Source organism: Tinamus guttatus, unplaced genomic scaffold (genome assembly GCF_059628265.1).
Source record: "Tinamus guttatus ecotype Peru unplaced genomic scaffold, ASM5962826v1 Tinamus_guttatus_pri_ptg000197l, whole genome shotgun sequence".
NCBI lineage: Eukaryota > Metazoa > Chordata > Aves > Tinamiformes > Tinamidae > Tinamus > Tinamus guttatus.
This window is the reverse complement of record NW_028288731.1, coordinates 4,298,946-4,326,858: the sequence shown is the minus strand read 5'-3', so window position 1 is coordinate 4,326,858 and position 27,913 is coordinate 4,298,946. Positions and strand designations below refer to the sequence as shown.

At 36.8% G+C, this 27,913-nt stretch overlaps 1 protein-coding gene across 1 annotated transcript in view; it reads right to left on the bottom strand.

Moving 5' to 3' along the window:
* Window positions 1-1,858: 1,858 nt before the first annotated feature.
* The window catches only part of ADAM23 (ADAM metallopeptidase domain 23), a 52,955-nt gene continuing 26,900 nt past the window's right edge, over window positions 1,859-27,913 (bottom strand). The window contains exons 11-25 of the mRNA XM_088523743.1: window positions 27,295-27,461; window positions 26,410-26,494; window positions 25,591-25,681; window positions 23,983-24,031; window positions 22,157-22,256; window positions 19,410-19,481; window positions 18,665-18,751; window positions 18,040-18,120; window positions 17,440-17,490; window positions 17,000-17,063; window positions 15,296-15,401; window positions 13,739-13,858; window positions 12,631-12,799; window positions 11,871-11,982; window positions 1,859-1,953 (exon numbers count right to left, since the gene is read on the bottom strand). Of these exons, the coding sequence (XP_088379869.1) occupies window positions 1,859-1,953; window positions 11,871-11,982; window positions 12,631-12,799; window positions 13,739-13,858; window positions 15,296-15,401; window positions 17,000-17,063; window positions 17,440-17,490; window positions 18,040-18,120; window positions 18,665-18,751; window positions 19,410-19,481; window positions 22,157-22,256; window positions 23,983-24,031; window positions 25,591-25,681; window positions 26,410-26,494; window positions 27,295-27,461 (1,449 nt within the window). The remainder of the gene's footprint in view (window positions 1,954-11,870; window positions 11,983-12,630; window positions 12,800-13,738; window positions 13,859-15,295; window positions 15,402-16,999; window positions 17,064-17,439; window positions 17,491-18,039; window positions 18,121-18,664; window positions 18,752-19,409; window positions 19,482-22,156; window positions 22,257-23,982; window positions 24,032-25,590; window positions 25,682-26,409; window positions 26,495-27,294; window positions 27,462-27,913) is intronic.

Below are 27,913 nucleotides of genomic sequence, written 5' to 3'. Positions count from 1 at the left end.
TGTTTTATGTAGCAGAAAGTCTTTTCACCTATAATTGTACATCATTTCTGCATATCCTAGTAGATGCAAATGCACCTGTGCTAGTTAATGCTACAGAATATGTCTAGCAGCTAAAGAGGGTAAAAAGCACAAGACCTGGAATGGGCCCTTCGCTTAAAAAATCTTTGAATCCATCAAGTGAAGACTAAAATATACATGTTATTTGAATTTCTGCCTCTGAACATACATTTGAAGCAATACAAATCAAAATAACAAATCAATTTGTTTAAACAATACAACAAATTAAAAAATAAATATTAAATAAGCAGTTTAGAAATCTGGAAAATACTAATCTCAACCATTTTATGCAAAACAACGTAAAAGACACAACTGCATTAAAACTACTTCAAGAGCTGCCTGCAGAAATGTACAAATCCTGGAGGCCAGTTTAAATGAGGAGAAGCCATAAGAAAAAAGATTAAACAGCTTCAGGTAGGTCTATCTGCAGGGATTAAAAGGCCAGCAAGGATCACACGCCATGATTTAAGCAGAGAGAAGACTGATGAGGATTTCATCTTTCCCACTAAACAAATGAGGTGTGGTATCTTTGGACAGGCAACACATTTTCTGTTCTTGGATGGGCTAAAAGACACTTAGAAAGTTTTGAAATGCATAGATATATATGCACTTACATAATTAATGCCACTGAACACTATCAAAATGTAACAATCTGAAATAAGTAAGAAAACAAACAAAAAAAGCCACCGAAGTTAGGTGTCTTTTCATAGTGAAGGAGATAAATGTAACTTGAGCACTAATTTCTGTTTGGATTAACTTTGTACTCTTCATTTTAGATATGCAACATGAATACAGACTTGTAATTCTTCCAATGGTTATTGATGTTATTGTAGAACTGTGATTTACTGTATCATGTCTTAACTTTATATTATTGAAAAACAACAGCATCTTGAATACCTGGAGAAATAACCTGGTTTTATGCTTAGCGCTCTTAGAGTCTTTAAGTTTTAAAACACTGGTTCTGAATTTGGATCCTTTTTATCAAATATGGAGCATGTTATGGAGATAGACGTAAAGTATAAAGTAAAAAAAAAAAGGACAAAAAAAAAAAAACTCTTCTATGAGACTTTCTCTTAGCTTTAACAATTACAAGTAGAATGATTAGTATACTCCTCTTGATAGTATATATTAAACTAGAACTGAGTGAGAATTTTTACCATTTCAGGATTTCAAAATGGTCTCTAATACTGAATCAAAATAAAAAAACCTCAATTTGTAAATCTGATGTGAATTGATTATTAATAATCATCATTCATGACCAACAAAACTTGGCTCTAGTACTTTTGAGACAACCATTTCAGCTGCATGTTTTTGCTATTGAAAACTACTCCTTTACTGCTGTCACTTATTTATCAAAACCACATGATGGTTTTGATTATAAAAATGTTTATTAATTTTAACATTTATTGTATTCAGAATCAACACTCTTCAAAATATGCATCTTTTGAGATTATCTTTTAACACCCGGAGTTAATTTCTGATAAAAGAGAACCATGACACTACTAATTGGAAGTGAGGAAAAAAGGAGATCTCGCTTGTTAAGTGTTAGGGTGAACTCCTGTAAGTTAAATTATTTCTCTCCTCATTGTTTTTCAACTTTGCATCCTGATGGCATCTGTCTTGAATCCACTTCCTCCTCTCCCACTGTGCATATGTAATTCATTATCTTTAAAGAAGTTTGTTATAGTTCGGGATTTTTTCTTTTTTAAAATATAAATCTTGTAGCAGGAACTCAAAAATTAGTGATGTAAGCAAGAAAGAGAAATGCCATAGCCACCAAAGAGAAGACATGCGGCATTGCTTACTTAAAGCCCCATCCTGTCCCCCCAAGGACAATAGCTGCTACCAGGATGGCACCAGCGATGGAGCCTATTATAAGATTGGTGGCACTAGGACCTGTGATAAAGGATTACGGGAAGAAAGACATAAGAACCAACCACTTTATTCACAGTAAGTGAAGCAATCGAAGGGTAGGCAAACACTTAAAGGAAAATAGACAGCACACCAGGTGATGTCTCCATACATTTTCAGCAGGCTCTACTTACTTTAACAGTAAGAATGAACAAAGCTGTTGGCCTCTCCCAGGCCTACGTTAACATCTACCACATGTAAAGAGCTAGTCTTAAAGCAAAAACTTCATTATGACTTCTCCATTATCTAGCAAATAAACTGTCACCTGAGAGCTTTACGTTTATAAATTAGTTCCTTAACTTAAAGGAAAAATATGATTTTGTTTTACGCCTACAGCAAAAGAAAATCAGAAAGCCTGCTTTTTTTCATGTAGATCCTGAAAGGTACTAGATATCTTTTAATTTGAGCTAAGAGCTAAGCGCTGCATGCTAACCAGAGTCAGAAGTCCCTGCAATTACCTCAGTGCTAAATTTGTAAACAACAGCTTGACCAAAAAAAAAAAAAAAAAAAAAAAACACCAAACCAACCAAACAACAACAAAAAACCACAACTAATAGGACTATATAATAAGGAACCAAATTTGAAAGAAAAGCTGTATTGCCATTAAACTTTCCAACATCAAAGCATTACTTCAGCATCCTCAAGAAGCTACTTAACAACAAAGTGGGGAGGGGTGCAGCAGGAAGAAAGAACAAAAAGCAACAGCACAAAATGTATTTGTGTAATTTTCTGAAGAGGGCAAGAGAACACCTAAATACAAAACTTACAATTAACGCTTAAGTGATCTATTTTCTGAGGGTGGAGGCAGACAGACAAGAGGGATCACTTTTACCAGCCTAATTGCTCAGAACATGAATCTCCTGTTGAGCAGACTTTGATGTAGAGCTAATTGCAACTGAGTTCAAGGAGAAATGAAACCATCCCAGCCATTCCTCTACAACAAGTTGCACACTTTGAGTTCAAACATTTACATGTCCACAATTAGGCTTCAAAACCAGTTCTTATCTCCTATCCCAGGCCCCTCAAACCAATGTTTCTGCTCAGCAACAGGGACTTTCTATTCTAAATGCTCTGCTGCAGCGCCTGAGCACCCGGCAGGCAGCTGGCAGGAGGAGCAGCTCGAGGCAGCCCAGGAGAGCGCAGAGGAGCCGCTGCCACCGAAAGCCTCAAGCCGCCAGGTCAGTATCACAGCCCCGCGCCGTCCCGGGCACTACGAGGAGGGAGCACACGCACAGCAGCGGTGCTGCCAGGTACCGCGTTAGCCACAGGAAAGCCAAAATCGTCATCTGCCAATTTGTAACTTTCAGTGCTATGAAAGGATTATTCTGCAAACATTTTATTAACTGTTCACATAAATATATATTTCAGGCACTGCAGAGCATACAGACCCAGCTCAAAGTCCATATGATTTATCATTTTGAATTAGTACATGTAAAATTATCCCTCATCGTTCAGAACAAAAGCCCAGATTTTGAATGAACCTAGGTTGAATAGTATACTGGTTTTCTGAGGAGTCCACATGTACCTCAGGGGGACTGCTTGCAGATTTGTTTCAAACAAGTGTAGCAAAATGGACATTCTCCAAAACCCTTTCAAACATTTGGTTTAGAAATGGCTTTCTGCAATTCCTACACAAAAAGTGGTCAGGAATATTAGTAAAAGACTTCAACTAAAATATAGAAATATAATTGACTTATAACTATAAAATGAGATATAGAGAGTTTTGCATGTATAAGCAGTGCACAAACTTGACAGCAATAATAAAAAGGTAATTCTTCCACAGTTTGGAAGACTACGACTTACTCGGACTTACCTTTAAAATTCCACCTGGCTATAAACCAACAGCAGTGAGTGCAGCAGCGAGTAAACAAGGGCCCTTTCACAGGCATGATGTTCCCAGTTAAACCCTCCTTCAACAGTTAGTATTCTAATCAGCTACTGCACCTGGCTCTGAAGTAGCTTTGGCTTTCTTTACCAAAGGAAACAGCACACAGCAAAAAACTGACAACGGAGCAAGTATTGGCTGTACCAATTTTTAGACGCCTTGAAAAATTCTAAAGCTAATTTCTTCCTAACCATAGAATGTTATTTTTCCCACAAAAGAACTGATAGGGACTATGATTAACTGTTAGTAATATATTTATAATTTAGATAATGAGTTACCAAGCAGCTACTTTTTAACATTTCCTTATAGGAAATCTATGTTCCTGGTTGTTAATTGTTTGGGGGTGGGGATGTTTGCTAGTGCACATCCAGCTCACAGGCAGTGTGAACTTTCACACATAAGCATGGAAGAATTCCATTAAAATTTAAGCCAAGGAGGACAATAAGAGAGTCTCCTTCTCTGGAGATCTTCAAACCCGCCTGGATGCCACCCTGTGCCACGTGCTCTGGGTGTCCCTGCTGGAGCAGGGGGTTGGACTAGATGATCTCTAGAGGCCCTTTCCAACCTCAACCATTCTGGGATCCTGGGTAAATGTTAAAGGGGTTGCGATATGAAAAATGTTTTTATCTTACTCAGTTTTATGAAGTGTCATTAACTAAAATAATTGACCTTCATTTTTGACACAATAATGGTGAAAATTAAATGCTTATAAATATTAGACATGTAAATAAATCACTGAAGAGCCCTATAGCAATGTAAAGAATAGATGGCTGTGAACAGGCAGATGACATGTCTGTTCCTGTGGAACAATTCAAAACTCTTTCACAGTACTCTGGGAATAGCAGTTGATAGGAATGCAGAGAAACAGCTGTTTTTCCTAAATCGGTTAGAGAAACTGGAAAGGCAACAATCAAGGTAAAATTTTACTTTTATCAACAAGATGATAATCTAATTTAAACACTTCCATGTAAAAACCACTGATGAAGTACTTTTGCTTACTAAACACCATCACCTTGGCTATGTGAATAGAGCTCTCCAAGTGAGGAGCTCCAGATTTGGAATATTTACAGGGATTTAAGAGGATTGCTGGGAAGCCAAAGAACATAGCAGACTGCATAGGAAAGCACCTAAACAGGCATGCAAATACTTTTACATGGTGTTGTTTATCTTGCCTTAGAGACATACGCATCATGTTTTACGAAGCACACCAATGAATTACATTACTAATAAAGTAGAATTTAGCTACCCATATGAAGTATACTTTGCGTAACGTTGTTACTTACATTTTTTCATAAATGTTACAAACTAAAGTAGTTTTCAGCCAGATAACCTTTTCTGGTCACATAACTACAGGCAGACTGAACCTAACAGGGAGAATGTACCAACCACGGCACGCTGTGCCCGTCCCCCGAGGCACCCTGCCCGCCTCGGCCGGGACGCTCCGCTGCTGCGCTGGCTCCCATCTCTTTAGACCTTGGTGCAAGCCCTACTGTAGGTGTTAGGGATGAAACAGAACCTGCCTCTGCTAATTTCCCTAGGCTTTAGACTGTTTCTAAATCTTCATCATCATCGGACAGCCTCTACAAGAACTAGAAACACATTGTTTTGAAATTCTTCTCGTCATAGAAGAGTAAGGTTACCACAGATTGTCCTGAAAGTAACGACAGGCTCCAGGTTGATATTTTCTAAAACCTTTATTCCTTTTGCCTATCCCAACCAAAGCCACCCAGTCTAACTTAGCAAAGCCAGATCATAGAACCATAGAATTCTTAAGGCTGGAAGGGATCTCTAGAGATCATCTAGTCCAACCCCCCTGCATACGCAGGGTCACCTAGAGCACGTGGCACAGGACTGCGTCCAAGCGGGTTTGGAAGATCTCCAGAGAAGGAGACTCCACAACCTCTCTGGGCAGCCTGTTCCAGTGCTCTGGCACCCTCACTGTTAAGAAATTTTTCCTTAAGTTCCTGTGGAAATTTTGATGCTTCAGTTTCTGGATGACTATTTCAAGATGAAAGTTGGAAGAAAGAGATTCAGCTGTATCATTCCACATGGTTGTTATAATACAGAGCATAAAAGTGAAGTCATTTTTAAAGAAATGTTTGCAATTGAAAAATGAAGTGGATAGGGAGGAGGAGGAAGGGTTGGACCTGTTACTAGGGCTGCGTTAGGGCCTTTGGACATCACTGGAAAAACTCATGCTGAGCTGCTCAAGTTTCCAAACTCTGAACATTTTGTCTCCGCTGCAGCACTGCATGTTGACAAGGGTGACAAGTGCAGCCTGCCCTGCAGCCAGGGGCATGAGAAACGCGCAGGGCGTTTGTGCTGCCTCTGGTCTTTCTTGAATCCAAACTGCAAAATGCAGCAGTGCTCTGACCTGGAGCTTTGCAGCTGAAGGAACTAGAGGAGCAGGAAAGGGACAGATGGGGTCCTGGACAGAGCAGAAGAAGAAAAGCTGGAATTAAGAGCCGATGGATTCGGGAGCAAGGACAAACGCCAGTCAGAGCAGCAGTGAGCTGTAACAGGAGGTAAGGCAAGGTAAAAGCAGAAGGGAGAGGTACAAGACAGTGTAAGCAGAAGGCAGAACTGTCCTTAAGCTCTAGTAAACACTCTGCCCCCGAATAATACCTCTACCTGGTATATTCTGCTCTACAATCTTCATAGTCTTTTTTTTTTTTTTTTTAAATAGAGCAATCAGCTGAAAAAGCCACCAGTAAAACATAGATCTGGTCTTTCTGAAGCCTATGGTCTGAGACCTTCTCCCTTTTATTTGTTTTTCTGCAAAGTGTCCACTGTTGATCCAAGGGTCTCTCTAACCTCCTGAAAATCTAAGCAGTCCAATTCAGAAAATAAGCGTAGTTAGAGCTAGGGTTGCAAAAGTAAACACACGAAGTGCTGCCTATTCCTGGAAGGCTGCCGCGCTTCCTTAGCCTTACTGCGAGCTGTGCGTGAATGCTTCCTCACAGGGTCTGATTAGAAACCAAACTATCTTGTACTGGCCACCACTTCAGGGGTTGGCACAGGACGGATGCTTTCGAAAGACTGATGATACAGAATTAGAAATGCAGTGAAGTTGGAAATGTCAGAAGAGCAGAATAACAGCAATTCATTCTGCAGTTTGCACTGTGTTCTATGAACACAGAATAAAGATGGCTCATTCCAGTGGGTAGTGACCAAATGGTTCACTCAAATAACTACTCTTAAAATTGAGATAGCGCACTAACACTGAAGCTTAGTTCCCCGTAATTATGAAAAGACAGTAAAACTACATATTTTCTTTAGGTACGCACTACATATGAATTCTGCACTGTAGCGTTCTACTGCCTTGAAGGTACCATAATCTTAACAACAGAGGATTAGAAAACTTTACCCTTAAATTATATATAGACACTATTTTCATCAGACCTCCTATTCTCAGACAGACTTTGTGACCCATTAGACTGAAAACCCCATGGATTGGAATAAGCACTTTCTGCCCAGGTCGCTCTGAATCTATTTGTAAAATAATTATAAACTTCCAATTTTTTTCTATTCTTTTTAAAATTTGGAGTAATGGAAACATTTAGACATTCGATTATATTGTGACAATGTAAAAATTCACAAACTTACTGTTTTATGCCCCACATTATCCGAGACAGGAGAGGGTTCAACACTGCATGAGCAAATCACACAACACAGACACAGCCAAATCACACGACAAACACGGGCACCACACGACGAAGCTCATGGGGAGCACACAGAGGGCTCGGGTGCGCACGGCTACCTCACACACTAGGCACCAAACATCAAACTCAAACTGAGAAAAATGCTTACTCTATTCCCCACCCTGTGCCTCCAAAAATCACCCCCAAGGCCAGAATGGTCCCTGCCACTGCACCTATTAGTCTGTTAGTTGCCATGCTCACTGTGTGGAGGGAAAAGGGAAGATTTTTTAAGGAAATGATCACAAGTTATATATGTCTGAAATGAAAACATGAAATAATACCTCAAAGGAAAACTTCGCTTTGTAATCCATTCTCTGTCAAACAATTTAAACCTCCTGACAAACCTTCCTGTTCTCAAATACTGTATCTCTAAAAATGCCTATATTCAGCTTTATATGAAAATTTGCAAATATTTCATTAAGAAATTTTCCTGTAAAATTTAAGACCATTTTATTTTGCTTGTGATTCTATTGCATTCTTAAAAATGAAATGTCCTCAACCTACTGTTTTTTTGTTTAAAGTATACAAAGTGTAATAAAAATCACCAAAAACTTCCTTTTGATCACCAGAAACATACTGTATCCATAGTGCAACTAAACAAATGAAAACAGCTTGTTCGGAAACAGTTCCATTGCAGGAAAATGTTGGGTTTAATTAATTCTAGTATTAGTTATTATTTTGTATATACGGTAAATAGGGTAGTATTTACATATATGACTTCCTGTTTATTCGTACCTTACTAAAACAAGTTTTAAAAGGAAAAGACTATACTAGAAATTTGCTTCAGGTTGTACCCTGGAATTTTAATGTTCTGATCATCTTTTTATATTTGTTTTTTCTTTTTTTTGAAGGGAACTCCTGTGAGAAAAAAGCATCTATACACTTCCCATGCTATTAAAGATTAAAAATACAATCAATTCATTCAGTCATAACAGACCGTAAGCAAGTGCCTGAATTTACAGCTTCTTGGTCTAATGGGAAATTTTCTACGGTCTAAAACTTCATAGTCTTCACGCTGAAGAAAGTCTATTTTGTAACCTTTGTTTCTTACCTTTTTTCCATTTCATAAATACACACACACACACACTTAAGACAAAGTTCGCATTAAAACAAATGAACAAACACCATTCCACTTGTCAAACGAGGGCCAAATTCTGCAAATGAAATCGCACAGGAAGAAACTTGTGTACATATGGAGTCCCACTGACTTCAAAACTTGTGACCAACACTAACCTAATTCAGGGTTTCTGCAGTGGCCAAAAACTAACAGCAAGAATTCCTTCTCTTCCCAAAACAGCTACCAGCCTGTATTGCTCTAGTGTGGTCTGTTAGGACAGGATACAGTAGGTTGCTGAGTTTAAGCTAATTCAAGACTCATGAATTAATGCCAACATAATTACGGACAGCTTATTTTTAAATCCTGAAATACAGTATGAAGGCAAAAGCAATTGATGAATGATGGAAAGATCTGGAAAATAAAACAGAAGTGCAACAGGATGAGCAGTCAATTATCAAATATCATAACAATAAATGAAAGAAATACTTGTTAGCTGTACATCCTCACAGTAAGAACAATGAAGGGATTGATGGTGTGAAAACTTTTAAGTCACTTATACAAATTTTCACGGCTCTAAAAAGGTTTATAGCCTCTCTCTAAATAATCATCCACTCTCATGATATTTAGGTACTAGGTTTCAACACTAAATGTCATAGTAAATGATTGAAATTAGAAGATGTTAAAGCCCTGAATTAGGTAACACACAAGGGTTATTGACTTAAGCTAATCCTCATTCTTCAAAGTGCCTCACTATGAAGACAAAGAAGTCTATTTGGCTTTTTCCCTCTTATATCAAAATGCAGCAATTCCATTAACTGCAAAGTGTAACTCATTATTCAAAAAAAGGCTAACAGAAAGAAAAAAAATATATGTAAAAGAACTCTGTAAGCTATGGTAAGCTTTCCCAGGGTTGTGTTTATTCTTTTCAATAAGTATTAGGAGCTAAAATCTCCTCCCTCTTTAGTCTCTTATGCATAAATCCCTCAAATAGCTTGAACTACAGAAACTGAAAACAAGAAATGTGTCGGCTTAGGTCAACCCTAAATGACAAATATGCTAATCAAAAGACAAAAATAAATCCAATATTTTCTTTCTTTCTTACGTTTTTTAAAAGCACATCCTCAGTGCAATACTTAAAAACTCTTTTCCTCTTTTCCTTGAATCTGGACATGGTTCCATTTGAAGAATGAGGAAAAGAGAAAGATTAAGGTATTCCATGTGAAAGAACTTACCTCTCAAAAACTGACACATGGGAAGGGTGGCATCTCGACACTGTACAAACTGAAGGGCTGATACCACAGTTCCACAGATGTGGCTATTCACTCTGGCCAGGCTTTACTTCATGGATTTTCTCTGGCTTAGAGAGTCAGGTTACACTAGTCCTAGTAAAAATCCTAATCTGAGAATTCTCGTCATTCTGGATGCCATTTTGTGAGATTGCATTTTAGTTTGCATGTGATGTTCTTACACCTGAATCTGTGCTTCACGTAAAGAAGCTGAGTATTTAGCTTCTGGAATGTAAGAAAACTTAGGGCTATGGAAAAAACAAAGCATTCTGGTTTATGTCTGAGACTTATAAACTGGCATATGACAAGAAGTGCTGGTAATAAATTGGAAAAAGTCTTAAAAGAAAACTACCTAAGTACCATGGAACTTTACAAAACTACAGAAAACTACCTTTTTGTAACCTTTTTGACAAGGAAGTTGCTATTTTAGCAAAGTAAAACATAATGTAACAGCTGGCAACGTTCAAACTCCTATACTCATTTCTAGAAGGTTCAATATCAAAAAATTAACAATGTAGGTAAAAATAATTCCATCTTTTAAAATTTGTTCTTTGAGCCATCTTGTAACAAAAACTTACTCTGCCTTTTTCAGTGGAGTTTACTGAAAAATGGGCTTTATGTTTGTACCTACTGGCAGAAATCCATACAAATACTATTCATTTAAGACTTTTTCCTCTGGACATTTCAGCATTGATGTATTAATTTTTAAAAAGGTATTTCCATTCCGAAATAACAAAAGTTAATGTGAAGTACAAAAATCTAACAAGATATATTGTCTTATAGACAATTCCACAGAGGAGGAAATCTTAGTTCTAACCCACAGCACTTGGAAAGGAGCAAGACAAAATCAAGTGCTCTTCAGTGTCACAACAGTAAATAGTGCTGTCTCCTCCTGCAGGCAGGAGGAGCATCCTGCTCTATAGTGCTCTCTTCACAGAGCCATTACAGAGGCATATACCAAATTTCTGTCTTCCCTGGAATATCTGGATATTTTACATTTTGGATATTTTATCAGTTACAGTCTGCATCAGAAGACTTGCATTTTTAAACCACTCTGTCTTCTTTCAATCAGCTTTACAGAAGGAATGGAGGGAACCAGAACTGGGACACAGATGAAAAATTTTATTTGGGTTTCTCAGTTGATTATTGGTAACTTTTTCTCTAAATGAATAATTATGGATAAATGTAGTCTGATGTTTGATAACAGCCTGATGACAGGAAAAACAAAAACCTTGGATAGCGCAATCCAAAGACATTCTTGGGCAAAGATGTCAGGGAGAATCTCAAGTGCCTTTCTTCTAAGAAATATTTCTGACAAATTATTTTCCTAATAGCTCCTCTTTATATATCTACTTCGTACACAGTTGAAATATCTGCTTAGTACATAAGAGTAAAAACCCTAAGCAATAATGGTTGTAAGAACAGCCTAAGTTCCTAAATTGATTATTTATTTCTTTTTCTTCCCGTTTAAACCTGACGTCAAGAGCCAAGGCTTTCTCCTCCAGGACATTCCAGTTCCCCTTTTGCTGCGTCACAGCAACCTGAAGCAGCTGAGAACAACTAAGGGATCTGGAAACCTCTAACAATGGAGAAGTACTGAATTCTCATATATATTTTTATATATATATATATATATATACACATATATATATATATACACACATAAAAAAAGAACTATGTTTAGTCAGCTTCCAATTACTGGAAAAAAATGTTAAGAATGAAGAAAAAAGGATGAAAGAAGTATCGGGGAAGTACATACACTTATGCACTAAAATCTTCCCAACGTTTAAGTTAGAAAAATAAAAGTTTTATCAATTATCAAAGCAGACAGACAGACATCATCTAAATGACACAAAATTCTACCGTCTGGTTCTGAACAGGACTGTAAAGCATTTCTTGCTAATTCTAATACCAGCTACCAACAGAAAAATGTCAATTATTTGAAAGAATGTCAAAACTGAAATCACACAAACCCTTGGGTCCTTCATCCTTCTTGTTACCAGTATCCCTGACAGGATCGTCAATGCTGCAGTCTGTCCCAGCCCAGGAGAAATCACAAATGCAAGTGGCTTCATTACTACACACCTGGAAAAGAAAAAAAATGACAGAAATGGCTTTTTGACCACATTTTGACCACAGTTCTCTCACTGCTCACACCACTCTCCAAAAGTCCCAAGAAAATTTCTACATCCCTATTTCTTCCTCTACTTTCCAATTTAAAAGCTTTTCTTATGAAACCCTGACTTTCCTTTGTGGGGCTCACATTCACTTCACATATTCAATTTCACATAAGAAAAAAAAATATTGCATAAATTAAGCACATATCTGTGTGAACTGCAGCAAGCAACTGAAACCCTCAGTGACTCCTCCTTTCCTTAAGGAAAATGTGAAGTATAGTTAGCGTCAAATGAAAGAGTTTTGTCAATATTGCAGTTAAGACAATTTATTCAGCAAAACACACCTGACAAACTAACAGACAAGTTCTTTCTTGCTAACAGCAAAATCAACACTTTGGATATAATAACAGAACTAATTTAATAACCTTGCTTCCTAAAATTTTACCGATGCTGCTCACATTGGAGCAGAATAGCAACATTCCAGAGGATAACACTTGTTTTCAGGAGATGAACAGGTCTGAGGCACATTTTTGGGCAGAGAGCTGCACAAGGTGTTTTAAAGCACCACATACAGAGAGGCCAAGGGCTGGGCCACCACGGTCCTGTGCAGACTCACCCCGTGTCCAGAGCAGACTTTTCCATTAGAGCCGATGGGACAGCTGCTTATGTTCAAGGACTGGATGGGCAGGCACTTTTTGTCCAGACACATCATGTGAGGACCACAGGGAGCTCCATCTTCCACATAACCTAAATCTGTATCGTCATCTAAAAGAACATGAGCACCACTAGGGGAAATAAATTTTAACATATTGTTAGTATTGCAACTAGAATCTTTTGAAAATATTAAATATGTCAGTGCAGATACCAGAAACTCCCACAGCTTTCCCTCTTCCAAGCATGCAGTAGGAACAAAGTTACAGTTTTTCTGTGTTTGAGCTGACAGACTAAAAATTAATCTAAGTAAACCTAACTCAAAAAGGCACCTTAGTTTGCCTTTTTTTCCCATCCAGTCTTTGATAAGCCAAAGCTATTTTTAATGCTACAGAATGCTAAACACTAACTTCCCATGGAGAAGAGAGTATCACTAAAAACAATAAAAAGAAGGAAATAACAGAAAAGTCAGAAATTGAGTGAGCAATGGTTTTTAACTGTACACAAGAGTATTCAGAGCCTAACAATGATGTTGTCATGTCTTTAAAATACAAAGCCATATTGCACAGTAGATTAAAACCACTTACATGTCTTTTAAGTAGTCTGTAGCTTAACCTTTCATTCTGCCACAACTCTTCACCATGCCCTCCCTTATCAGCCTTCACTTTCCTAAAGGTTTGAGCATATCATACTCTCTCTCTCTCTCTCTCTCTCTATATATATATATATACATTTAGTATATAGATTTCTGGCAATTGCAGACAACACTTATTAATTTATATGTACAGAAAGGCCACAATGCTGAGTATTAATCTCCGGTCATGAAATTTTGCTTCTAATCCAGAGAGAGTAATCATGAGGGCAGCTCGCCTTTCACGTACTTCAAATATGGAGTATTAGTGGGGCTTTTTGTTTGTTTTGTTTTTTAATCAGATGGAGAAATACTGCTCAGAATAATTACTTTTTTAAATATTATTTATTTAAACATCATACTATTTTACATTTATCTCTATCATAACTGTATTAAATTTGACAGAAAAATCAGGTTGGAACACTGTATTATTTTCTTTTACCTGCAGTCCACTATGCGTCCTTGGTGATAAAAAGAATTTGGGATAATTTCTCCCTGAACTTGACCAACTCGTGGAACTTTAGTGAGATTAGTACAGAGCAAAAAGCCACAGAAAACATCACTGTAAAACAAAATACAAACCGAAAAGTTACGAAGTAAAATTACAAAAATAAAGACTGGCCTCCAGTCACAACAAATAATGTGTTACTGTAATTTGGGCGATACATTTTCAATTTACAACTTTAGGAATAAAATATTTAATGTACATAGCAGTGGCGGCCTCTGATATTAAGCAGCAAAGATTATTGGTCAAGGCAGAAACAAGTAATTGTTTAAACTAATGTGCCAGTGCATAATGTTTGTCTAATGTTGGCATAACAAAAATGTATCCGTGCTCTAAATACGATATAATTAAAAGGGGCCAAACTGTACAAAATCTGCTCATATTAGATTATGTTATGTTCCTAGTAGCTCAGACAGTGTATGCTAATGTGGAGGTTGAATTTTTAATTGCATTTTGTTCCCCTTGCAGGGCAATTGACCCATAACGATAACACACTCACAAGCAGTGTGTGTATCAGAATTTTGGTAAAGGGGCTATTTAATCTGCTGTTAATTTATACGTGCAAGCTTTGATAGCAGCCAGCAGGTTAAGTCTTACATTTCTTACCCTAATCGCCCAGAGTTATACAAACAGCTGGAAACTGTACTTGTTAAAACTGTATACAAGTGGCTCTTCAGCTCGGCCACTTTCATACATCTCTTAGGTAACAAAGAAAGCTCTTCTGCAAATGACATTTGCTATACACACACCGACAAAACAGTAATTCTTCATATGAATACAAAGAATATCCATTAAAAATTTACTTATGATCCTATCTTAAAATTTCATCACATAATATCCAAACAAAATAAATGCCTTTTCGATAAACATTGAATAGTTGAAGAAGAAAAACATGCAGAGACTTCATTTTTTCCATGCATACTACAAAATTAAAACCCATAAATAAATAAATCAAAAGAAATTTGAGTCTATTCATGAATGATCGCTGACACAAAAAGGAAATTTAATCCAATTTTCATCCAGTCATGATCATATGCAATGAATCAGCCATTTTGTCTTTAGCACCCAAATGTCTCCTAAGGTCAGAGATGGCTCCCCTCTGGCCTAGATAAAGTTTGGAAGAAACTTGAAATAGCACAATCAGATACCAATCAATTCCAGAGCGGTTCCTGCAGGCAAAAATAGTGTGCAAATGCGTAACACAAAATCTGAGGTCCCTGAACATTAGGAACTTTGTGACTTTATGCTGCCCCATCCCCAGCTCCTCTGAAAGCACAAAACTAGCAGTGCATCTGTTTGAAAACTCAGGTGTGTGAAGTTCTTTAGAGCTGCACTGCTGAGCAGCAGATGGATTTCTCAGAGCTACAGAACATTTTTGAGTTGTCAGCCTTGTGAGGTAAGGAAGAACAAACTGTTGAAATGTTAATGAAAAAAGTAGGAATTATTACACCATACTAATCTCTAGAGAAATTATCAATACCAAGGTGATCTTACTGTTTACTACACTGAATCCATCGGTCTCCATCCTTCCCACAGTTTCCTTTTTTTGTGCCTTCTGTATTAAGCTTCTCATAACAAAATTTGTCAGATCCTGAAGACTCTGAAGAAGAAAAAAGGAAAGAGGAACGTACTATCCACTGATGACACCAGAGCAACAAAAACTCTTTTCCCTTCCCCCAGCAATTCTTTATATGTTTTAACGCAAAAATTTTAAATCTGATCACAAATCTGTCTATACAAATTGTATTTTCCCGTGACTACAGTGAGAACCAAAGCAGGTTGATCTGTTGGTACCAGCACATGGCTTTTCAAAGATAATCCCTGCTGTTCAATGTTTGTTTTAGACTTTTGTAAAAACAGTCTCTATAGTGACAGTGACATAGTCTCCATTTGAATATATCTCTGGTCTAATTCTGTTCACATTTGTAACAGCTGCCCATAGATTCAATCTAGTTCCCTTCACTACAATTATTCCCGCACTTTAGGAGATATATGGCATATATCATGAGCACCTTTCTGACATTAACATAGGGATTTATTTATCTTTTAAGGAGCTCACAAGTTGAAGAGTCAGACTGATTTCTGCTCCTAAAAAGGAGCACACGGTGACTTTCCAAACTGATGAATTTAAGCCATAATTCTTTACTAACAATCCAATTTCTGTTTTCAAAAGATTAATTAAGATAAATAAATGAAGAAAAGCACCTGAAATATATAGAGCAAGATGAAATGTTAATGGTAAATAAGTTTGGTTTCTGGAAAATGATTGTACAGAAGAAAATCCAGACAATTTATAACATTATGTCGTTTTAGATGCAAAGAAATTAGTTAACAAAAACTTCTATTCCTTTTAATATTAACAACATCTAAGTGTAAGATGCCAATGCATAGCTCAAATAAAAGCAACAAAATACAAAGACAAATATAAAATGGGATGGGGAAAATAATTATGTAACATAAGAGAATATATGGTAAAATACCAGCCCCCAAACGAGGGTTATCACAAAAATCCAAAAATCCAAAATCCATCCCTCACAAATAGGCAGCAGCTGCCATTATATGTGGCTTTATTACATGCTTTAGGAAAAGCACATGTGGAAACACTACGTGTTAACATACAGGAAGGGCATGCTGGAAGTTCAAATCTCCTGCACTACCTTAAGTCATTACCGAAAACAATTATTTCTTCTCAGCTGTAAGCAAAATTCATCACAAACATACTTGTATTTTACTGCACACATCTGGGCTTAAATTTGTACTGTGTCATATTAATGTGCTAAACTAGACCTGGGATTAAAACAGAGGTTCTTTTTTTCCCTAGATAAAGAATAAATTAAGAAAAGTGAAGCTAGGCAGGACAGCTGTATCATGAACCACACCTGGCATAAGGAAATAAACAAAAAACCCTCACCTTTCTGTTTTGAACTTTAAGAAAAAAAATCCTGAAAATATTTTTTCCAGTCACATTAACTCAGAGTCATCAATATTTTATATATTTACAACATGAGATTTCACTTGGCAATCAAGTTACAGTTTCTACTGTTTCTTACTTCTCTATTCCACTGAGGAGACAGTTTCAACTGAAAGTAGCAAGAACAAAAAAATAAGACAATAAAAATACAACCACCTAAATACATAAAATAAAGGAGAGAATGAACTGGATATAAAATATATTTAAAATAGTTAAATTCAACCTACTAGATCCCCAGATATATTTGCACTGATTATCTCTTGTCTTGCATTCTCCATTATAGCAACGGCCCTAAACAAAACAGAACATGTTAACAAGGAAATCCAAACACTGTTCCTTTTCTTCCCTCTCCCTCGACATATGCCTTCCTGGCCAAGATTCTCAAGTATTTGGTATCTAATACTTACTTAAATTTCAGCAGTTGCTTTACACTTCTCACTTAAAAAGCTGTAAAGAGCTTATTAACATGCAGGACAATAAAAGATCACCTGTAAAATTTAACACACCAAGCATTTTTTTATAAACAGAAATTTTTACTATTCATAGAGTGCACAAAGCATAAACCCCATCCACATCTGAAAGACCAAATTCATGAAGAAAGCACAAACAAACAAAAAACCCACAGCTCCTGTCTGCTGACGCACAGTGATTTTAAAGCATTACATACCTGATTAGAATCACAGGCATATCCATCTTGTTTATGAAGATTTGGTGGACACTGGGAAAAAAAAAAAGTATATATTTGTAATTGGGTATACAGTAATAATGCATTAAAAGATCACGTATGGAATGCTCAGGTTTTAGAAGAGAAATATAATGCACAAGTAGATAATATAAATTTCAAGGCCTTTAGGTGGTTGTTTTATTATAATTACTTCAGAACTCTTTACAGCAATTAATAAAGAATGAAAAAAAAAGTATCCTTTCCTAAATGCTATCCTACACATTAGCCATGAAAAAACAGCTTTTATTCTAACTTTACTCCATACTTTTAATGGAAGTTGAGGTGAGGCAAGATATAGGACAACACAAACATGCTTCATAGCAGAGTGTTTGACAACTACGGCTGGGACCCATTTGCTGTCCTCTGCTGTACTGCATTCCTGTAATAAATCTCCACAGTTACTGGCAGGAATATGACAGTGCAGTTAGTCGGCTGGATCTTTTTTCTTAATTTGACATAAAATGAGTGCTAACAAGTTTCAACAGTATAAGCAGAGCTATACTATACACAGTATACTCTACTATAAAGCTTCCGCACACATACCTGGCCGGAATCCCCGGGGCAGATTTCTCCAATGTCACATTCATTCACTGCATATCGGCAGTCGTAGCCTCGTGGGAAAAACTGGAAAACGAGGAAAATAGTTCAGGAGGATAAAGATGATGTGAAAGCTAAATTCAAGGCTCCTGTTTGGACTAACTCCCCATGGTAAGACTTGGTAAATACTCTTCACACATATATTTGGCTTTTTTGTCTGTCTAACAACAGAACAAAATACTCTCAACAGTTATTTCAAGTGATTAGCAACATTTCAGCTTCTAGTCTTTAAAAGGTTAAAACTGAAGTATACAATATTTTCAAAATTTAAGGGCTTTTTCTCCCCATCTTCAATATTTAAAAAGCTGTTACACTTGAGAAGAGAACTACAGTATAACATTATTCATCAACAATAACACAGATACAAGAGCCATTTTCTGCAGGAATACATACCTAATCCAATCATTTATTATCTTTATATTCCAGGTAGCAGTCGCATAATTATTTGCAATAACACAGTCTCAGTTTATTTAAGACCATTCTACATGAAGCACACTAACTACAACAGGGTATACATGAGCTCCATGGACAGCTGGAGAGGGCCACAAGACCCCTTCCAAACAACACTCACGAGACATGTTGTGTTACAGCAGGGTCCATCACTGCAGTGAGCTCCGTTAGAAAGGGAGCACTTCTTACAACAGTCTGCGTAGCATTCCTGAAGAAAATAAATTAAGGGATTTGGTAGAACGAAAAATTCAGTTCAGCACTGAGGACTAGAAATTATCAGCTGAAAGAACCCTTTTCACTGCTGAAATATAAACTAAAGGGAAAGCAGTGACACACGCTACAGCAACAAGAGAGTTCACATCTTCTGAGGCCTCATATAGGGCTGGAGTAGCCCGCACCAATGCACATGTTTTGTCAAATAGCATGAAATGCAGAAGAAAGTTTATGAACATTGTATACGTGATTCTATTTAAAGAGTCAAACAAGGATTCAAGCCCGAGGGGCAATTTTCTGCAGAAAAAAAACCTTGGAATATTTCTACAAAGAAGAAAACAGGTTCTCTGAACATAGGCACATATCTCCAAAGCGCAGTCTAGAAAAGGGGTGACTGCTTCTACAGAGTGCCTCAAAAAATGCTGGAGACAGCTACATCCTTCCACCAGCACGAAAGGAACCTGTTCTGAGGACACGCTCTGTTTTCACACTCATTCTCACTGTAAAAAAACACAGCCTTCTGACCACGCTGCTCTGTAACAAAGGCAAAAAAGGTTATTGCCATAACCCTCTTTCCTCCTTCATCTATCATATAGTTTATCAAATTTTTTGAGAAAGACCCATAGAATAATACACAAGGAGTCTTTACTTGCCATTCGGAAACCGCAGTCACATTCTTCTCCTGCTTCTACGTACCCATTTCCACACTCAGTAGTTTCAAATAGCTGAAAGCAAAAAGAAACACCCACCAAATTAAGAATATAAACAGTATGAGCCGACTTTCTTTTTCATGCACAGCCCATCTCTGCAACGCTACTGGAGTCAGCCTCCTGCTGTCCCTTGCATATCCCTTGGTGCTGTGACAGAGAATTCAGCAAGGTTTAAGTTCACCTAGTTGAAACTCTACAGACATAAAACATGCTCAGCTAAATTATGTGATTCCCAACCCTATTTGGGAAAATATTGATCTCAGAAAATAAATAAATAAATAAAATCCTCAAAGTTGTAACATTTGAACTTGGTTTCATTCTACATATTCCCCTTTTTTAAATATTTCTCTGAAGAAAACAGTTGGTAATATGATCCCTGGATGTACACAGGCATCTATACTGGCATCATAGGCAGTTAGTTACTGCCTATTCCAGTGTAACATATTTGCACATGAAAATACGTAACAGTATGAAACATTACCTAAAGGAAGTTCTGTGCGTCTTATCCTTATTAAAAAAAAAAAAAAAAAGGATGATTTTTCCACCTATCACAGAAATAATTTTGCAAAATTCTCATCTGCCTTTGACAACAGTTCAAAACCAGTCCAAAACAGTTCAAAAAATTCTAAAACCACTGAAGAATAAAGTCCAAGTCAACTGGGTTATTAGCTACAGAAACAGTCATGACTTGAATAATGTGGAAAGCACAAGCAAAAGTGAGATCAGATAAATATGCAGCTTGATGCCTGTGCGATGTGAGTAAACATGTGGTTCCTTCTGCAAGGGCTTAATTCCAGTATAGCTGTTGAAAAATTATAAATATATGAAATGTAATACTTAAAAAAACAATATATAAAACTTTTAAGCTTGGAGGAAATTCTTCTTGGATACTTTTGAAAAGAACAAAGAGAAACAATGGTAGAGAAACAATAGTAATAGTAAAGAAAAAGAGAGAAAATATTTTCCTTTAATCACAAAAACTCCATAGGTAGTCAACATTAACGGCAGTCTGGAGTGCAAAATGACAGTGAGGCAATACCCACATGCACTCTTCTTCACTAGCACTGTCAACATGATTCAAAAAAGCCTTCATTTTAGCTCTCTCATCACTTGTTACTATTCTTTTATTTATACACACACACACACAAACGTGTGTGTGTGTGTGCGCGCGCGCGCACATGTGTGAACAAGATCTCTTATTCTGAGCCTGAAGTTCACTTCTCCATCAAGCAGAGTCAATTATCTGACCTGTAGCTGTTAAGACAGCTGGAAGGGGCCGACCAGAGAAACAGAAGGGGGAAAACATCCAAGGCTTGAAACTCCAAACATCAAAACAAAAAACAACAAAAAAGGAACTCCTATAGCACTAGCAGATGGTGCAGGAACTTTCAAACATTCATACCTGTCAGAGTCTAATTAAAAGGTTTTAATTAAAAATAGGATTAAGATGACTGTGTAACACAAGTGCTTTTGTTTACCTAACTGCTAAATACACTATTTCATAACTTACCTTCTAGCCATCAAAAATAAAAAGGGGGGATTTTAAACACGTTTAACAAAAGCAAATGAAAAGGATAAACAGTCCTTGAATTTCAAAGATATGAAACACTAGCACAAATAACAGACATATAGATGTAATTCAGTCATTTTCTGAGGAACACTTTTGCAGAAATCAACCAGATTTTCATTCTGCATGCAGTCCATTTGGCAACACATTCACTCTACCTTGCTAGATAACCATCACCATGCTTGCTAGATAACCACCATCATGTGCCATTTTAATGACATAAAATCAAACCTTCTCTCTTTTTTTTTTTTGCGCTACTTTTTTTTTTTTTTTTGCAGTAATGTATACAAGCAGAAATTATAAATAGCCTAGTCTGGGAAAAGATTAAAAAGTACAGTAATAAGCAGAATTTTTTAGTCCATTTTGTAAGGTGGGGATCTCTCAAGGGACACAGTAAACAGAACAACTTAACAGTCTCATGGCACTACTTTCCGCAAGGACATCAAATTTGGTAGAATAGATAGGATATTAACACCTTGAATTGCTCTTACTTTGCAAGAAGAGCCACATGGAATATTTTTACAGTAATTAGCCTTATAAGGATGCCACGCTACTACTGCCTTAGTTAGAAAAACATGTAAGTTAAAATGAAGAAAGAGAATGCAGTGGATGGTAGAAGGAAAAAGCAAAAATTACAAAGCTTATTATTGATACAACATTAAGTTGGTTAATAAACACATACTGCCAAATTTTATATGAAGCTAGTTATTGCTTTCTAATGATAACTTGCATTTTTCTCAATATCCTCATAGACAAAGTCCAAGAATTGAGTGGCCATGGAACATTTGCCATGACTTCTCTTCTGGATTTATTTTGCACTACTTCCAGCTTAATAAGCAGTATAACCATGATGAGTGGAGCTGTGTCTAGCAGTGTGAATCAAACTACAAGATTTGCCATTATTTGAGCCTGAAGAATTGATGGAAAGCAAGTCACGTGACTCCTCTTAAGATTATTTTAAACTGTTATTACTCTGCCTGGGAAAGAACATTCAACTAATTACAAATAACCTCAAGAAAATCTATAATTCCCACACAGATATTTGAATAAATCAGACAGGAGTTAGTGAACTGATTTTCATTATAATGCATGCAAAGGACATCACTGCCAACACTTTTATTACCTTTGTTGGCCTGTTAAAAAGACAGGCACCTCCCCCACGAAGCAAAAATTCTTTGTATTCTGCAATGCTGCACTTGGAGAATTTCCTGGAATGGTAAACCCTAAAATGGCAAAGAATCAGCTGAGTAAATACCTTGAAACATCAATGGTTACTAGAAGGGGGAGAGGAAAGGGTCACAACACTTTTCTAACACTATAAATCCCCATTTCTTACAACTATGCACAATAGAATGTCAGTTCAGTCTTTATCTCAAAAATAAAAGCAAAACAAACAAAAAACTTTTAAAAGATTCTGCATTTTTTGCTATACGAATCTATGATGTAGTGAACTTGTAGTCTTTTAATCCTTCTAGTGTATGTGAAATACACTATCATAACAGTTGCCGTGTAACTTCTTGATTGTATAATCCAGTGTTTTATTTGGTCTACTTTTGCTGCAGCTTCAGTTTAAATGATGGATTACATTCCAAATCCTCGATTGCATGACAGGGTTTCAGAACTGCTCAAGCATCTGTTGATAGGGTTAATTTTTAATCTAAAAGTATTTGCAACCATAAAAAACAATACAGTGTCAGACTACAAATACATTTTGCTCAAATCCCTTCTCTGACTTTGGTCCAGAAAATATAGCCTGGAAAAAAAAGCAAGGAACAGAGCACTGCATTACTACTTGCAGAATATTCTTCCCACTTCCAACAATTTTCATCTCAAGCACTTTCTCAGGAAGCCTTATTCTGCTTTATTTAAGTCTTCATTGTATTTTTCTTCCATGACTTTGTCCAGTCTCTTTAAATATCTACAAGATGGCAAAGCAAGGAGTTTTGCAGTTTATTACAGATTGGTAGAACAATTTAATCGTCTTTGTTCTGCCACCTATTTGCTATTTTCATGTTTCCCTAGTTCTTATAAGAAGAGGCAAAGATCATTTCCTATGCTGTTTGTGATGTTACAGCTTTCTCTCATATTCCCTTCTTAGCACTCTTTCTCCCAGCCTGATGAAACCTCATTTTATTTGTCATTGTCACATAGAATGCCTTTCAATGCCTTTAAGGAATGTTTTTGACATTTTATTTAGGTTTTCCAATTTTATTAGGCTTGTTTTGAGATTTGGGAACCAGAACTACTCATGCTATTATAGGTGCAGGCAATCAGTGCCATAACAATGTTCTACATTTTATTTTCTATTCCTTCCTGACAGTTTCTAACATTAGATTTGTTTGACTGCTACTAAGCTTATGGTGGAGAAAAGAATCTTTGGCAACATATGTGGGCAGAAGGCAAGGAAACCACATCTGCTTCCATAAAGATCTGTTTCACCCTCAGAATTCAGTGACCACTTAACCAAAGATTGAGAACACTTGCTGAAATCATGAAAGAATTCAGCTTTCCTGTTCTATTCACTGGAATGGAAGTAGAGAGAGCCGATGCGAACGTCCACACAAAATTTGTACATTGAGGTCAATGGTAAAAATATTAATTGAAAACTGGAAGGGAAATGGAAATACCACTTTCCAAAATTGTATTATAATATTTATCAGCTGTATATAAAAAGTATAACCATGAAAATGTTCTTTGTTTTTTGCATTAGGGATAACACTGCAGTGTACATTCACTGTGTGAATATCTTCATAAAATGGGAAGAGTGGAGGGGGTACTTGCTGAAATCAAGAATTGTGTTGTTGTGATTTGTGTTGTTCCAATCACCCTTAGGTTTTCACTTAATAGTACTAAACCAGATGGACAGAATCCAATATATAAATATTTGTACCATAATGTAAACTATTAACTCATTTGACAGTCCTCAAATTACTGAGGGTTATGACATACCCTGTTTCCTCCATGATGCAACCGCCCCAGGATTCAGTGCAGTCACACTCTTCTCAGACAAGACCAAAACGCAACAGAAAAGGAAAGCAGTTATAAATATGCTTACAATAGTTATAAAGTAATTGCTATAAAATGGACCTTAACTAATTATACACAGGTTATACAGCTGCTTGCCTGTATAGCATCCATCCCCAAAATGAACAGGGTCCACTTGAAGGGATGCTAATACACTTTCAATGAATGTCATGCTGGCATGTTTTGACTCAAGTTTCAGGCAGGATAGAAGGCCAAAGACAGATTTTAAATGTTCCTATCCCCTCTGTGACATGCCTTTCTCCTTAAACTGGCTACAGAACACCCTGAAGGAGAATTATTACTGCACAGGCCACATTTTTCCCCCGTGGCATTAGATTCTTAATAGTAATATGTAAATCAGCTTATCAAGCAGGCATTAAAAAAAGGCAGTTGAGTGAAAGGGGATTTACAGCTTGCTTACAGCTATAGCATTCAAGTCAACAGTGACCAAATTCATAAAACAAAAATAAATGTTCAATATCTTATGGTCAGTAAAATAGCAGTTATGAACTACTCCTAAAAACACATTTATTAAAACATGGAATATCTTAAAGAAAGATTCTATATCTTGGTTATGTAGTACAGTTAGCAAACCCCTACTGTTTTACAATAACAAGCATTCACAAATTATTCATATGACTATTTCTCTACCTGGGTGATTCGTTAATCTTTCCCTATATAAGGCAAAAAATAAGGAAACTAATGGAGCATTTTAACAACCCATAGCTACAACTGAAAAAAAAAAAGGCTGATTTCCAAATTATGTGAACTTTCTTTTACCCATAAACTGAAATCAGCGGTACAAAAAATACTTCAGCAATTTCCAAGTTTTTAGAGTTCTGAAGCTTTATAAAACAACATTTCCTCAGGCTTTCTACACTGATTTCTAATTAATAGATCTCTTCAGTGAGTGGGATAAAGTCAGTGTTGCCATTCATATTTTTATGGAAGAAGCAAAAGGACAAAGTTGCTGATTTCCTTATAAAATGTTAATGGGAGAACAAGCACTGATTTTGTTTAGCCCAATAAAGGGCTTCTGAAGCAGTTTTATACCTACACCCCGGGTTAAGGCTATGTCAACCCAATTTTCTGAAGTAGCAAGATACAAGTAAAGCTAATGTCACTCTGTACCTTACAGCTTCTAGCTATTTCTTTAAACACAAATTATGTTCTTATTGCTGTTTTTTTTAAACTTAGTAAAGTGAGGTCAGTGATCTACATTATAGATTCTCTTAAAATAGATAAAGAATTCTGAGCTAAATTAATGACATTTCTGCATTATACCTTTGAATATATCATTTATAAATCTAACCTCCTGACTCAGAACATCAGAAATCATCACAAAACCATAAATTGATGGCTCGCTCTTTGGTTAAACTCAAATTCTAGTACTTTTTTTTTAATATATCTCAAAGCGGCATTTCTTGCTCTGCATTTTGCAGATAGTTTGGTGTCTATTTCAACTATGGCAAAGGAATAGTTTCAATGTCTAGCCAAAGAAGAAGACAAAAGACTCCACGCCCATGTACATACTCGGTTTCCGGGCTGCTGGCTCCCACTGTATTCCAAGGTTCTGGGCGAGACTTTGTGCCAATTCCTGTGCCATGGCCAAAGGGAGGCCATACTGCATTTCAAGAGGACAGCAATTAAAAACAGCGGGGAGAAAGGCAAGGAGAGAGAGAGAGTTATCAATGAATACTACACTAGCTCGGTTTGGCTTACAAATGCATGCACTACTTCCAAATAATTTTGTCCAGCCAACCACAATTTTGTGTGCTTATAAGAAAAGAACCACAAGGAAATATTTAAAGGAAGAAATGTGCCCATCTTATTCTGAATGAATCCATCTACACTGGTTGATTTGTTTAATATATACTATAAGAACACTTAACTCCTAAAAAGAGCTTTCATTACACATTTTCAACAGGGCTGAAAAAAATCTATATTTTTTCTAGTTTTAACATTAAAAAAAAGAGAGAGAATGACACATCTTTAACACCTTAAAAGATCCATCCTCTTGCACTGAAAAGACCCAAAAGGAATTTCAATGATACATTTCAAATATTCAAGTCTGAAATTTTTGGTCTAAATTTCTGTCAGGCATACTGAAAAACAATTAAAATTCTAATGAAAGTGTAATGCAGAACGAAGGAATACTTTTTAACAAGTAAAGTATGGAGGAGGTAGTTTAAAGATGACATATGAAGTTTGGGTTGTAACAACTTTAACTTTTCAGTATGATAGTGATGTTTAAAGTTATCTTTAAAGCCATGAACACTGAAATATATATAAACATTGAGGCTATAAAATACAGTTCCTACTTTATTTCATTTTAGTAGTGAAAAGAATTACCTCATTCACTCCTACTCCTCTGGTCACAGAACAAACCCCTCCAAAGTAACTTAAGCTGCTCCTTTTGTAATGAAATGTCACATTCCTTATGGAAAAAAAATAAAGAAAATATAGCAAATTGACACTGGACACCAAGATGCAATTAACATTGTGTTGTAATCCCTGATTTAAGGCAGTGCAATTATAGCAGGGGCTGGAGAAGCTTTTCGTTTCTTCTCTCCTAACTTTAGCGTCCTATGCAGAAGGCTAATGCTAGCAGAACTAAACGGAAGAGATTTTGATTCCACTCTCCACAGCGGTGCAAACTGCTGGGAGAAGGCTTCAGATCTTTATGCTGCAGAGAGGAACACTGTTTTCCTCTTCTGTCCTCACAGTGCAGCAGAAAAAATGCTCAGTCCAGTGACACAACTGCAATTTTCCCCAACATACCTAGTGGCTCACAAAACAATTCAATACCCCTCTAAGGAAGGAGAACTTCTATTACTAAATGTCCCACTAGCTGCATAACTGCAATGCTCTTGTGGAAATACATACCAGTGTCAGCTCTGCCCCCTCCTGCTTTTTACCGGTAAAGCAGTATATTAGAAAGTTTGTTAACAAAACTAAGTATCCTTAAGAGCTTGTTGGATTACACTTTAAATATGTGAACACTGTCTCCCACTTGCAAAGACATTAAAATTTCATTGTATCACAAATCTCTGTGCACCTGTAAAACAGACTAACACGTGAAAATAAATATCAAAGTCGCTAAGGAAGGCAGATGTTGACTGATGTAGAGAGGGTAATTGAGTAAAACAGCAAACAGGAAGAGACAAGTAAACAAAAGCAGTAGATGTGGAAGTATATTTAACTACAATGTTCAAAATCACTGTTAATGCTACATACGAGAGCAGGTGGACAGCATCAGCATGCTGTTTGATGTAGTGCTGGCGGTATTTGGAGAAATCATGCAGCATCTGCAGAGGGTCAGGGTGAATATTAATTCGATCTCTCTCTGTCCAGGTTTCCACAGCCACGAGAACCACCCTGGTGTTCAGCTGTTCCTTGTATATCTGAGGGCAGAGACAGGACAGGCACAGGAGTAGAACACTGGGTCAAACATGCACAGTTAGCCAGTAAGAGTAAAGCGGAAGGACAAGAGGGATAAAGCAGGAGGGAAACACGGGGAAACAGTTAGCTGTGTGCCTTGCACCTCCTAAAGTTACTGCTCTGATCACCTTGAATTTTATGTTTTAGAGGGCCAAATAACTCGCTGCTCTTTTTTAGAGCTATCCCTTTCTCTGACTCTCACATCAAATAATTTCACCACTGAGTTTTGCACAAAACCCAGCAAAGTAAATAGATAAACACTGTGATCTCAACAGACAAGAAAAAGCCGCAGGCAATTCTTAAGCCAAGATTATATTTATACCTTCTAAGGTTTCCGCAATATACCCAAACCTTAATTATGTACAGTCCGATATTCATTTACAGTATGATCACTTCATGCTGCTAAAGTAACATG